Consider the following 12,309-nt stretch of genomic DNA (forward strand, 5'->3'; position numbering starts at 1 on the left):
ATTGAAGACAATTAGTGAATAGTTGTTCAAACTTCGTGGATTGGTTGAAGTTAGACATTAACACCATCGGATGCCGGCCGGCTTAGTGGTCTAGTGGTTAAGCAGTCTGGCGCGAGACTGGTAGATCCTGGGTTCGAATCTCGCGAGGTATGATCGTGGATGAGCACTGCTGAGGAAACCCAAAACGGGATGAAACGGCCGTCCAGTGCTTCCAGATTTTCCATGGTGGTCTAGCTTCAATTGACTCATGATTTCAACTATGAAAATACTGAAATCTCTACAAAACCCCTTCTGAAAAATGTTATATCCCATGGAGATTTATGAATGGTAACAATTGAGAACTATTTATGGACCAATATGATGAGTATATTTCCTATTGTATAATTGTTAAGTAACTAACCTATTCATATTCGTGTCCCTCTTATCATAAGCTTTATTTTTACCTATAGACTATTATTATACGATTTACCATGCCTGAGTTATATCCAGTCTATTAATTACTGTCCCCCCTATTCACAGCCACATTTGGCTAAATCTTGTGCAAATGTTATTTTATATTTATGGTACGATGCGGTCTGTCTGGTTGGTATGTAAACACAGTATACTTGAAATAAAAGATTCACACCATAGAGGTTGTTATTGGTGTTCTGGACTGAACTGGATGGGCTAGGGCAGATAGCAAAACCGACAAGTACTTTAGACTGCTCGTACAGGGTTTTCTGTATCATTGATCTAATCGACAATTCACTGCTCTCTAACAGGCAAATATAGTATAAACAAACTTACTTTAAATTTATATCTTCAATTTTATTATTCTTATCCATGATATACGAATTGATTTTATCAGGTCTTATTGGATGAACTATGGGTATTTTTATTCTACCATCAGTATCTTGTTGTCTATTCCCCTGATGGTCTTCTTCAACTGTTCCATTATTGCTTATTGACATTTCATCAATCATAGAACATAATGATGATTTTAATAAAGAATACTTTTGATCTGTATTATTTAATATAGTTATATAATAATGATCTGAAGCTAAACAATGTAATGGAAACCATATAACATCTATAGTATTGGTTACATCATTAGAACTACTGTTATTGGTATTGCAGAATTCTTTCATAATTTTTGGTTCTTTCCAATCATATCGTTCTTCAGGTAAAATACATTCAGTAAATGAAAGTATTCTATTGGATGATTTCTATATGAAGAAGATCAGAAATTTCAAAAAAAAAAGAATAGTTCTTTGAATAAATGTAATGAATCTATTAAAAACTATGAAATTAATATAAATATAAATGATTGATAAGTGAATGTTGATTATAAACAAAGATGGATAGTGGCTAGCAGTGGAATCCAGTTTGACGTGCATTTCGTCCTATTTGGGACTCGTCAGTTGGGTGTACCTGAATCTCATCGTTGATGTTCACTTTGGGACTCGAACCTAGCACCGTTCTCTTCAAATGCCATCGCGTTATCCACTCGGCCACTGAGTCCTGATAGCCACTTGCTTGTGCAATAAATACATTCGATTGTCCCCAGTCGTGTTCTGTTCACTACATTTGGTGTCGCTGCCAACCAGGAGGAGGAAGGGTGCTGTTCTGCGGACGCCGCTGCGGGTCTGGAGTTGAGGTGCTGGTTGGGGCAGTCTGGTGAGGAGAGGTGGCGTCGAGTGGAGTGTTCTGGCGGGGCGGCGTTGGCTGTAGCGGGCGCTGTCGACGGAGAGGAGCAGTGGGACGTGCGGCTTCTGGGTGGACATCGGATGTAGATGGCTCAGCGGGCCGGTGGAGTACGGGTGTTGAACGTCCCAGGTGCCGGGTGTATGCGGATGTTGGTGCCCCGGCAGGTCAACGGAGCTATGGAGGTCAGCGCGCAGCAGACTCGACATTCTGAAGGAGAGTTTGGCACAGACTGCAGTGAAAGAAGAAAGTGGCATGGCGAGCAGAACCACCGCATGAACAAATGCTTTAAAGGGCGGACGAGTGTGGTGTGGTCGACTTATATCCATATAGGTAGTATATGGTGTTGGTCAGACATAGAATGTATTTTGGCAGAAGACCGATGAGGAAAGAACTGAAACGAAGCGCAATCGGTAGGAAAATGCACGAACAATGGAATTAGAGAAGAAACAGTGAAGATTGAGACTATTAGTTGTTAATTTGCAAATTAACTGTCCATTGTATGATTATTAGAATTTACTGAGATAGTCTGTAATGTTTGCTTAAATACATTCGATTTTCCCCAACCAGTGTTCTGTATTATTCTAAACTCATTGTTGTTAAGCTCCCACCACCTGAATCTTATCTGATGTGACTATCACTGTTGCATATGATCTGCCAATTCAAGAACATTATTATCCTATTATTATTAGTGTGACTAACTCCGTCTGGATCGCCTCTAAGGCTACTGTCGGTCGTAAGTCCGGATAAAGGAGTAGAATTGGGCATGGGGTTAGCGACCTCATCCCATAGAAAAATAACTGGCTAAACAAAACGCTAACCAGAAAAGTTATTAGTGTAACTCATCATTTTCATTCATTTCGATAAGACACACAATACTGGTCGATATGTTTATTACTATAATTCCTTTAATTATATCTTACTAACCAAATTGTGGTTCTTACATTTAGAAATAGATAATGTTTTCAAGCTAAGTTGTCTTTGTTCTAACTATAGCTTAATTCACATAGACTCTGGGGTCCGCCATCAGTATCATATTTACAGTCCTAGTAGTATACCTGTAAGACAAATTAAATCCTATATAGATATACACTAATTTGCTTTTTCTGGTTTGCGTTCGGTTTAACAAGTTAGTTTTCTACGGGATGAGTGTTGGGGCGATCCTGAAAATTTCTTGCAATAGACAAAAAAGGCTCAAGAAACATTAAGAATCATTTTATCCAATCAGATAGTAACATCACGAAAGTAAAAAGTCACATGTAGAGTTTCTGATTGGTTGATTATTACACTGCTACTATGTTTAATAGTATTCTAGAATTCTCAATAAGACCCAAAGACTTCTAAAATACTATAAAACCTTATATTTTGTGTACGTAAATGAATCTTTGAAGTGAAGTGCTTCTCGGATATTTTATGCCTTTCCTCTCGTGTTCAAGTCGCTGTGTAGTTCTAGCTTAGTGGGGGGGGAGGTTACGAGACTAGCTTAGGATCCGAGTTCAATTATCAAAACTTATCAATGGGGTCGCTAACCCCATGCCAAACCCTCCTCCATTATCCTAGCTTGAGACCGGCAATAGTTCCTGGAGGGTCTACAGGCTCAGCTGTACACTAACATAATATTTAAAATAAAATTTTTCAACAAATAATCATGTTTACCTTCATTGTTGTTGATGTGGTAAAATCAGTTTGTTCCATTTGCTTATTACTTTCTAATTTATCCTTAAAATTCATTAGAATCTCATTGTTGTATATGAATTTTCTTTTCAGAAATAGTTTCATTTTGAAAAAGAATAATTTGTTTGTTCGTTTTTTCAACAAAAAAAAAGGAAAAAAAGAAAACGTTGACATTGTGCTATGTGCATTTATTGTAATAGAAGTTTATTTACAGACTGTAAGATGGACAGTAGCTAGCAGTGGAATTTTGGACATACGTTTCGTCCTATTTGGGGCTCGTCAATTGGGTGTACCTGAATCTCATCGTTGATGTTCACTCTGGGACTCGAACCCAATACCATTCACTTTAAATGCCATCGCTTTTTCCACTCAGCTACTGAGTTCTGATAGCCACTTGCTTGTGCAATGGGGTTTAGTGATATTCACTTGTTGTTGTTTACTTTTATCTTCCCATTGTTATTTTGGACTGCGATTGAACAGTCAATAGCGAGGCGGTCCGCATAGGATGCACATATGCCAAGAATAGACCGATTAATTACAGTCCTAAATAACAATGGGAAGGTACAAGTAAACAACAACAACAAGTGAAAGTATTAAATTTTTTTTTAACTGATTTGTAATTCTCTTTTTTTAACTATTTGGTAACATTATAAGCAAAGATGGATAGTGGCTAGCAGTGAAATGCAGTTTGACGCACGTTTCGTCTTATTTGAGACTCGTCAGCTGTATGTACCTGCTTGTGAAATAAGGCTATATCGAGGCAATACGCACAGTATGCATATATGCCAATTAGAGACTGACCAGTTGCAGTCCTAAAAATCTTCAGTCAGTCAGTCTTCAATTTTCAGTAATAAGGATAGTAGGTTGATGAACTTGTGTTAATCTTGACAGATTTCCTTCCAGTGAAGGTTCAGCTTCTTCTTGAAAATGTTCACTGATGGTGCTAATACCACTTGTTCTAGTAATGCGTTCCAGTCACTGACCACTCGATGAGAAAAACGGGACCTTACCTTTAGTTTATTAGATCGCGGTTTCTAAACCTTCTTGCTATGACCTTAAAGATTATTTTTATTAATCATATAGTTTGAGAATGTTAATAAGTTGGCTTATAATTTAGATTAGATACTCATTATTACCTTTCAGGATATTCATCATCATCAAGTTCTTCAATATATAAACGTATACCATATTCATTTAATGGTAAATTACCATTAATATGCTTTAATTGTTTATCAATTTTTTTTAAATTTTCTATTATTTTCATTTTTTTATTACGTAATTCTAATAATGAAACATTGAATTCATGACTTAATTTAAACACCTAAAATTTAAAAACAAACAAAAATTTATATTAATAATTAAATTTAGAATAGTTGAATTCTTATAAATCGATTAAAACTAGACCATCATGGACAACTTGGAAGAACTGGACGGCTGTTTCGTCCTGAGAAGTCCCATAATACGACGAAACGGACGTCCAGTGCTTCCACGTTTTTCATGGTGGTCTAGCTTGAATTGACTCATGATTTCAACTTTGAAAAATACTGAAATCTCCACAATGCCCCTTCAAATTTAGAATAGTTGAATTCATGAGTCGATGAAAACTAGACCATTATGGAAAACTTGGAAGGACTGGATAGCCGTTTCGTCCCAGTATAGGACTCCTCAGTAGTGCGCATCCGACATCTTACCCCGTAGGATTTGAACCCAGGACCTATAGGTCTTGGGAGCGAATATTTAACCTGTAGACTACTGAGTCGGTTGATATTAAGAAGAATGTTTCATTTATGGTTAGTTATGGTAGCTTTCATTGTTTAAGGTGGTGAATTTTTAATGTTTAGACAAAATGTACAAGTGAATAGTATTGTCTGCATTAGAATACGTTGGTGACGGTTTTATGATTCAGAAAACGTACTCAAGCTTATCTATGATAAGCTTGAAGCACAATTTAATTCAGAAGCAATAACGAGAGGTATTCAATTATTTCACAACTGAAAGAATGTCATTTATGCTACTACAAGTTATTTATAAAATAAACTGAAGCGATAAGTCAATGAAATTTGAGCTTTGACCTGACAACTCACTGATTCTGTGATGGATTCAAAAATGTGTGGAGTCAGGAATGAGTACTGCTGGTATCTGTTACGTGATCGGCAGCTTCTCAAATACTTCACTGATAACGTTTCATAATGTGAAGTTGAGTGATATGCATTTGAATTAAACGGGAGTCCAGTTACCATAAGTTGGAGGCAAATCTTGCTTGTGACTGCTAAACAGAACAAATCTTAAGTGGAGTAGGGTTTCCTGTCAATTATGTCAAATCATTTAAAATGTACACATGTTGCACATGTTGATTCATTTGAAATAGCGACCAATTGGCAACTTGATCTATAGAATTTGATCTAAACTAAGGAACTAGACAAACATGACAGTGGTAACTGTTCAGTTGACAATCATTTATCAACTACTGAGATATTCTAAACTTTGAAGAAGTACCCACTTGTGAACATCTAATTTCGAATAGTTACCCACCTGATTTTATCTTGTAAATTCTGTTTTCGGTAAGATCATTCTTATGATTTAGCTTATTATGTGCCTATATCCATATAATGTCTCAAGAAAAACAACTTAGTCAATCAGTCCGTCAAAACACATAACTTGGCACCTATGTATATTGATTCAATTTGCCATAATCTATTAACACAGACGGATGAAATTGTCAGCAAAAATACCAAAATAGAAGAGGTCGTAACAAATCTAAACACAATTGTCCAACGATACCCAGTTTTCAGTAGCCTCCGAATGCCCTGGTACGGCCGAGAGTGGGGAGAGTCAGCTCTCCCTCTCCAAATGCTCTCACATGGCCACGCGTGTATAGCCTCTACCACGGAAGTCTTACTCACTGCCTTCTTGTGACACAGGAGTTGTTTACGAAAGTGAGAGGACGAAAAGCGAATGTCCGGCGCTTTATCCGGGTTGGTGAACACAGAAAGTCCATCTAGGGGAGTTGGACAACCCTGATTCCAAACCAATGGTGTACATGGAAATAGGAAAATATTTTTATACCTTTTAAACTGTATACTGACTTACATGATCCACAAGATTAAGAAGTTTATGTTTAACTTCCGAAGTATTCAATTTCATACTTTCAGGTATTACATAATTAGTTGCTGATTTCAACTTGTAATCACCTATTTTTTCTTTAGCCAATTGAATTTCTTGAATATCTCTTGGATCTTCATAATCGTCAGCTGGTCTCATAGCTTCTAATTGTTTCCACTTAAATGTAAACAGTATATAAAGAAAATTATATATTCCATATAAACAATTCAAAATATAAATCAGAAGGAATTTTTGTGGAGATTTCAGTAATTTTATGGTTGAAGTCATGAGTCAATTGAAGCTAGACCCCCATGGAAAACCTGGAAGCACTGGACGGCCATTTCGTCCAATTGTGGAACTCCTCAGAGTCAGTGTGCATTCACAATGTCGCCTCACGAGATTGGAATCCGATACCCATCAGTCTCGCTCGTGAGCGCTTAACCACTAGACCACTGAGCTAGTTGGCATCCAATAGTGTTAATGTCTAACTTCAACCAATCCACGAAATTGAGCAACCGTTCACCAATGTCTTCAGTGAGTTACTATCTCACAACAGACCTGGTTTAAGTCCACTGGTAACTGCTTCTCACTAGAACTCTAGGAAATACCTCATAGAGCCAGTTTAGTGGTTAAGCGCTCGCGCGCAAGAATGATAGGTCCTGGATTCGAATCTCGCGAGACGGGATCGTGGATGTGCACTGACTCTGAGGAGTCTCACAATAGGACGACATGGCCGTCCAGTGCTTCCAGGTTTTCCATGGTGGTCTAGCTCCAATTGATTCATGATTTCATCTATATAAAAAAGTTACTGAAATCTCCACAAAATCCCCTTCTAATAACTATATGAATTTATTAGAAAGTTTTCAATCAAATCAAATGTACAACTTTACTTGAGCTCGACGAACATCTCGTTTTCGTTTAGATTCTTCAAGTAAATTTAACTTTTGTGCAATTCTTAAACCACGTGCTCCTTTTATTGATACATTAACTTGATTAGTAACATTTTTAATTTTATCAGATTCATATTCCAATGTATTAGTTACATCTACATATATCAAGATAAGAAAAAATAGTTTATTTTAACTAATCAACTTTATCATATAGATCTAACCATTAGATTGTCATATATCTTAAAATGAGAAGGTAAAATCCGACTCACACATCCTCGTCGTGGCTTTTGGATCATGGGACTGTTTACATGAACCAACGTGAGCATTAACCCGGGTGGTGGAGATTGGCCTAATCAACCACTCTACCTATAACCTCAAATGATTACGAAGGCTATAAAGAATTACTGCATGATTACTGTTGGTTCAAAAAAAAGAATGAGTCTGCCTAAAAAATAAAATAAAAAATAAAACCGCACTATCCACGAAACAGCATATCCGAACAGTGACTTCTCCAGCTTTCATCAAGACGATGCCATGTTTAATACTCATGAAATTGTCGCAGCAACCGCCTACGAAGAAACAGAGAACCAGTCGAGCAGTACACTGAATGCAGCTGCACTGAGTGAAGCTCATTATTCTTCAGAAGTTTCTGGCGAATCTAATGATCGAGATTCTCACATTTTACCAGAAGATATGTCACATGTATCAAATGATAATCTAGAACCTAGTGCAATTCTGATGGACGCTGATAATCATAATGATCCACTATCCATTAGTGATGTTCCCACTAAATTTAATGACTACATTTCAGCAGATCCAAACTCCGACCTCACATCAAATGTTGTCAATCCTCACCATCCAGTCAGTTCTAGCAAATTCTCCATGGAATGCAGGAAGTATGTTTTACATAGAGTCATAATGAATGTAACTTTGGAATATGAGGATCCAACGCTATTTCGTGGGGGAGGATATGTCCGGGAAATTTAAAATCCGGATATCAACTCCGGATTTTTCAAAAAGAGGGTAGGTGTTATGTCCCGATAACAATAGCGAATGGTAACTTTGTGATCCCTTTATGGACCAATATTATGCATATACTTTTTACCGTATATTTGCTAAATAACTAAACTATTCATATTCATGTTTCCCTTATTATAAGCTTTATTTTGACCTATAGACTATTGTTATACGATTTACCATTATTGAGTTATATCTAATCTATTAATTACTGCCTCCCACATTCACAGCCACATTTGGCTAAATCTTGTACAAATGTTGTTTTCTATTTTATTGGTACGATGTGATCAGTCTGTTTGGTATATAAATTCAGTATGTTTGAGAATAATAATTCATACCGCAGAGGCTGTTATTGGTGTTCTGAACTTAACTGGCCGGGCTAGGCAGAAAGTATGACCGATACGTACTCTAGACTGCTCGTACGGTTTTCGCGTGTCATTGTTCCAATCGATAATTCGCTGCTCTCTGATTGGCGGTCTGATCACGTCATATAATAACTGGGCATCCACTCGGCCACAAGTTATAACATCACTGTAGGACAGGTAATAGTTAATGCACTGTTATGCCTTTTACTAAGTGTTCCTGCTAAATCATTCCATTTAACATTTCATTGGATAAAGATAAACTTCTTACTGAATCTAGATAAACTTAAACTATTTTTTGTGTTTTTACATAATTATCGATGAATTTCTGTGGGTAGCAGTTGTATCCTAGAAACGTATCGGCGTTCATCGATTCTTCTTCTAGCTTGTTAGAGGTACTTCTCTTTTTTACTAGACAAAATAGTGTTTCAACTAACACTTCCTTGAGGTGTAAAAAGCTCTGCAATTCTTTCAATAAACTGAACACTGAAGTGGATCGTCTATTGTATGTGTAAAATCGATTCCAATATCATTCTACTGATTGACTGTTTTATATTCTTTGTTATTAACCTCTGGTTCAGGGTTGTTTTCAGATTTTGATACTTGGTCAAATATATGAATCAAGTATATCATGTGATCGAGTACTATCGTCTATTGAATCAATTGATCTAGGATCTAGTGTCCAATCAAGTGTCCTTAATTTCTCGTGAACCCAATTTATTTTCCATTATAACGAAAGTCTATTAGTACCAACTTACCTAATTGTGTAGAATGCTTTGCTGTTTCGCCTTTTTCTTCGCTCATTGACTTCTCTCGAATACTCATTATTTCATCATATACTTTCATATGTTCTTCACTTAATTTATTCATACGTATTGAAGTTACACAATGAGCACTACAAAATGCTTTGACAGTTATACGATCACAATCTAATGGTTTTATGAATCTGTTAAAGTAAAATGTTAATAATACGGTAATTAAAAACTCATATGAAATTAGAGAGATCATAATCAGACACAGATGGTGGTTAGGAAAGTAATCTTATTTAGGACTCGTCAGTTGGCTGCATCTGAAGCCCAGAATTGACCTTTACTCCAGGACTCCAACACAGCACTGTTCACTTCAAACACCGTTGCGTCACGAACTTTGCTATTGACTCCAGATAGCTTTTGAAGCGAGTCTCGGAGTGAACATCAAGTCTGAGATGTAAGTACATCTAGCTGATGAGTCGTAAATAGGATTAAATGAACGTCCTGAATCTCACTGTTAGCCACCATTCATCTCTGCTTTTAATGCTCGTGACCTAGAGAAATACTGAGGCAATTGGCGCAGGATGCAGATATACCAAAAAAGGACTAATCAGTTTCAGTCCTAGACATCGATGTGAAGATTTAAGAAACCAAAACAAATGAATCTAAACGGAGAGATATTTTGTGAAGACGTATTAAATTTCAAGAAAACTTTCATTATCTTATTGACACCAACTGGTTGAGTACACTGTAAACTAGGCAGTATTTGATAACTATTCCTTCTTAATGTAAAACTATTCATAAATGTACATTTTTCTACCACAATTAAGATCCAATTTGTAAAGTTTATGCTCCAATGAGGAAACGATTGATTCAAAATGCGTAAATTTAATTTTCCTATCTTTATCCAGTAATGTTATAGTTCAACTATCATTCACTTTCACGGTATCAAGATACTAACATAACCGTGGACATGATTAATTATACTAATGAAATACTAAGGGTAATAATTATGACTACCATGTTAGAGTGGTTCAGTATTACTGAGTATTCTAAAAAACAGGTAAGTTATGAGTTTTTTCGATGATTAACTAAATAATCATCTTTAAGAGTATGTTTTAAGCCTTATAATTGATGTCCAATCTATGTCAGGTGTGAGACAGTTATTCACCACAGATAATGAATAAAGGGTTGCGCAAGATCATGAACCGACTGAAGTTAGACGTGAAGACCGTTGGATTCCCTTTCAGTGGTCTAGAGGTTAGCGTCTGCGTGCCGGACTGAGGCTCCTGGGGTTCAAGTCCCGTGTGAGGGATTGCAGATGCGCACTGCCAAGGAGTGTCATACTAGGATGAAACGGCCGTTCAGTGCTTCCAGGTTTTTCATGTTGGTCTAGCTTCAATTGACTCATGATTTCAACGATAATATTTTTAAAAATCTCCACAAAACCCCCTTCTAATTTAGTGTTTTTCACAAAAAAGGAACCTCCAGAAATAAATTCATAATATAACTTGATTAGGAGGATCATCAAGAGGAATATATCTTGGATTTCATTATCTTTAATAAGTTTAGTTTAGGTCATATGTAGTTGCTTTACTGTTACTTTAAACTATAAATTCTCTACACAACCGTCATTACTATAAAATGAATGATTGGAATTGTGTTATTTCAAGTAGATTGTTTTTACTCAACTTAATTTGTTGTATCTTAGTGAAGGCATAAATACAGGTAACTCCCAGGACCTATTAATTGACTATTATGCTATATATATTCTTATTCTTCAACTATTGAGTAATTAGATTGTGTATATCTGTATTCATCTTAGGGTGGAATGCGGTCTGTTTGTCTGGTATATAAACCTAGTATGCTTGAAATAAATGATTCACAAAGCAGAAGCTGCAATTGGTGTTCTGGACTCAATTGGAAGGGCTAGGCGGACAAGGAACCAATTTGGGCACTAGACTGCTTATACTGGTCAAATGTCATTTATTTGGCACAGTGTTAAGATTAAACAATTCGTATTCGGATTGGTGGATAAATCAAATGATAAAAAGCTGAGAGAATTGGCATACGGCCTGACTAACATTGGTCACCTGACGTTTATTTCCTGAACAATTTTTTATACTACTCATAAAGAATTCCAATGGTAATGATACAATAAAAAGGACTATAAAACGTTTACATATGAAAACTTTATTCAATTTACACTTACGTATTTTCTAATTTTTCAAGTGCCAATTTATGTTTTTCAGTTTCCCAAGCTGTTTCTTTATAGACTAAATCAATTTCAGCTTGACGATCTTTAAATAGATCACATCGAATTTGTGGAACTAAATTGAATGCCTATTGTAATCAGTTAGAATATAAATCAGAGATGGATGATATAAGAATAATTGAAGGTAATCAATAGAAAACTGAAGAGGTGTTTAAAGCTACTAAGACATATTACATCATTCTTAAATTTTGAATCCACCTTAATTAATTTGTTTGAATTATTATTTTCTGGTTATTGTTTTTTGGCGAGTTAGTTTTTCTACGGGATGGGGAATAGCTAACCCCATACCCAACCCTACTCCTTTAACCGGGCTTGGGAAGTGTTACAGGTGGGGTTTATATCCGCTTCATTATATCAATATTGAAAATCCCCTGTAGTCTACTATCTGCATAAATCCCCCATAAAATCACCTAACTAAACAGTAATCATATTTTATTTAGTGAATACCTTAGAGATGGATTTTTCAAAGTTTCTCTCTTTAATCGGAACCTATGAATTTCCGAGTGAGACAGAATGTAATTAATTATATTGAATGATTTTGACCAAAATTAGGCAAT

General features: G+C 36.1%; 2 protein-coding genes and 1 non-coding gene across 3 annotated transcripts in view; all 3 read right to left on the reverse strand.

Moving 5' to 3' along the window:
* The window catches only part of Smp_170710 (putative protein C10orf118 (CTCL tumor antigen HD-CL-01/L14-2)), a gene marked incomplete at both ends in the record, with an annotated part of 28,629 nt that extends 22,011 nt beyond the window's left edge, over window positions 1-6,618 (reverse strand). The window contains 3 exons of the mRNA XM_018797444.1: window positions 787-1,191; window positions 4,494-4,576; window positions 6,448-6,618. Coding sequence (XP_018652485.1) covers window positions 787-1,191; window positions 4,494-4,576; window positions 6,448-6,618 — 659 coding nt within the window. The remainder of the gene's footprint in view (window positions 1-786; window positions 1,192-4,493; window positions 4,577-6,447) is intronic.
* On the reverse strand, window positions 3,670-3,736 carry Smp_tRNA_01721_Pseudo_TTA.1.1. The gene has a single exon. It is a non-coding gene (tRNA).
* Window positions 6,619-7,331: 713 nt separating the features above from the next.
* The window catches only part of Smp_170700 (putative wd-repeat protein), a gene marked incomplete at both ends in the record, with an annotated part of 43,093 nt that continues 38,115 nt past the window's right edge, over window positions 7,332-12,309 (reverse strand). Inside the window, 3 exons of the mRNA XM_018797445.1 lie at window positions 7,332-7,504; window positions 9,487-9,674; window positions 11,690-11,820. Coding sequence (XP_018652486.1) covers window positions 7,332-7,504; window positions 9,487-9,674; window positions 11,690-11,820 — 492 coding nt within the window. The remainder of the gene's footprint in view (window positions 7,505-9,486; window positions 9,675-11,689; window positions 11,821-12,309) is intronic.

Source organism: Schistosoma mansoni, chromosome 4, assembly GCF_000237925.1.
Source record: "Schistosoma mansoni strain Puerto Rico chromosome 4, complete genome".
Taxonomy (NCBI): domain Eukaryota; kingdom Metazoa; phylum Platyhelminthes; class Trematoda; order Strigeidida; family Schistosomatidae; genus Schistosoma; species Schistosoma mansoni.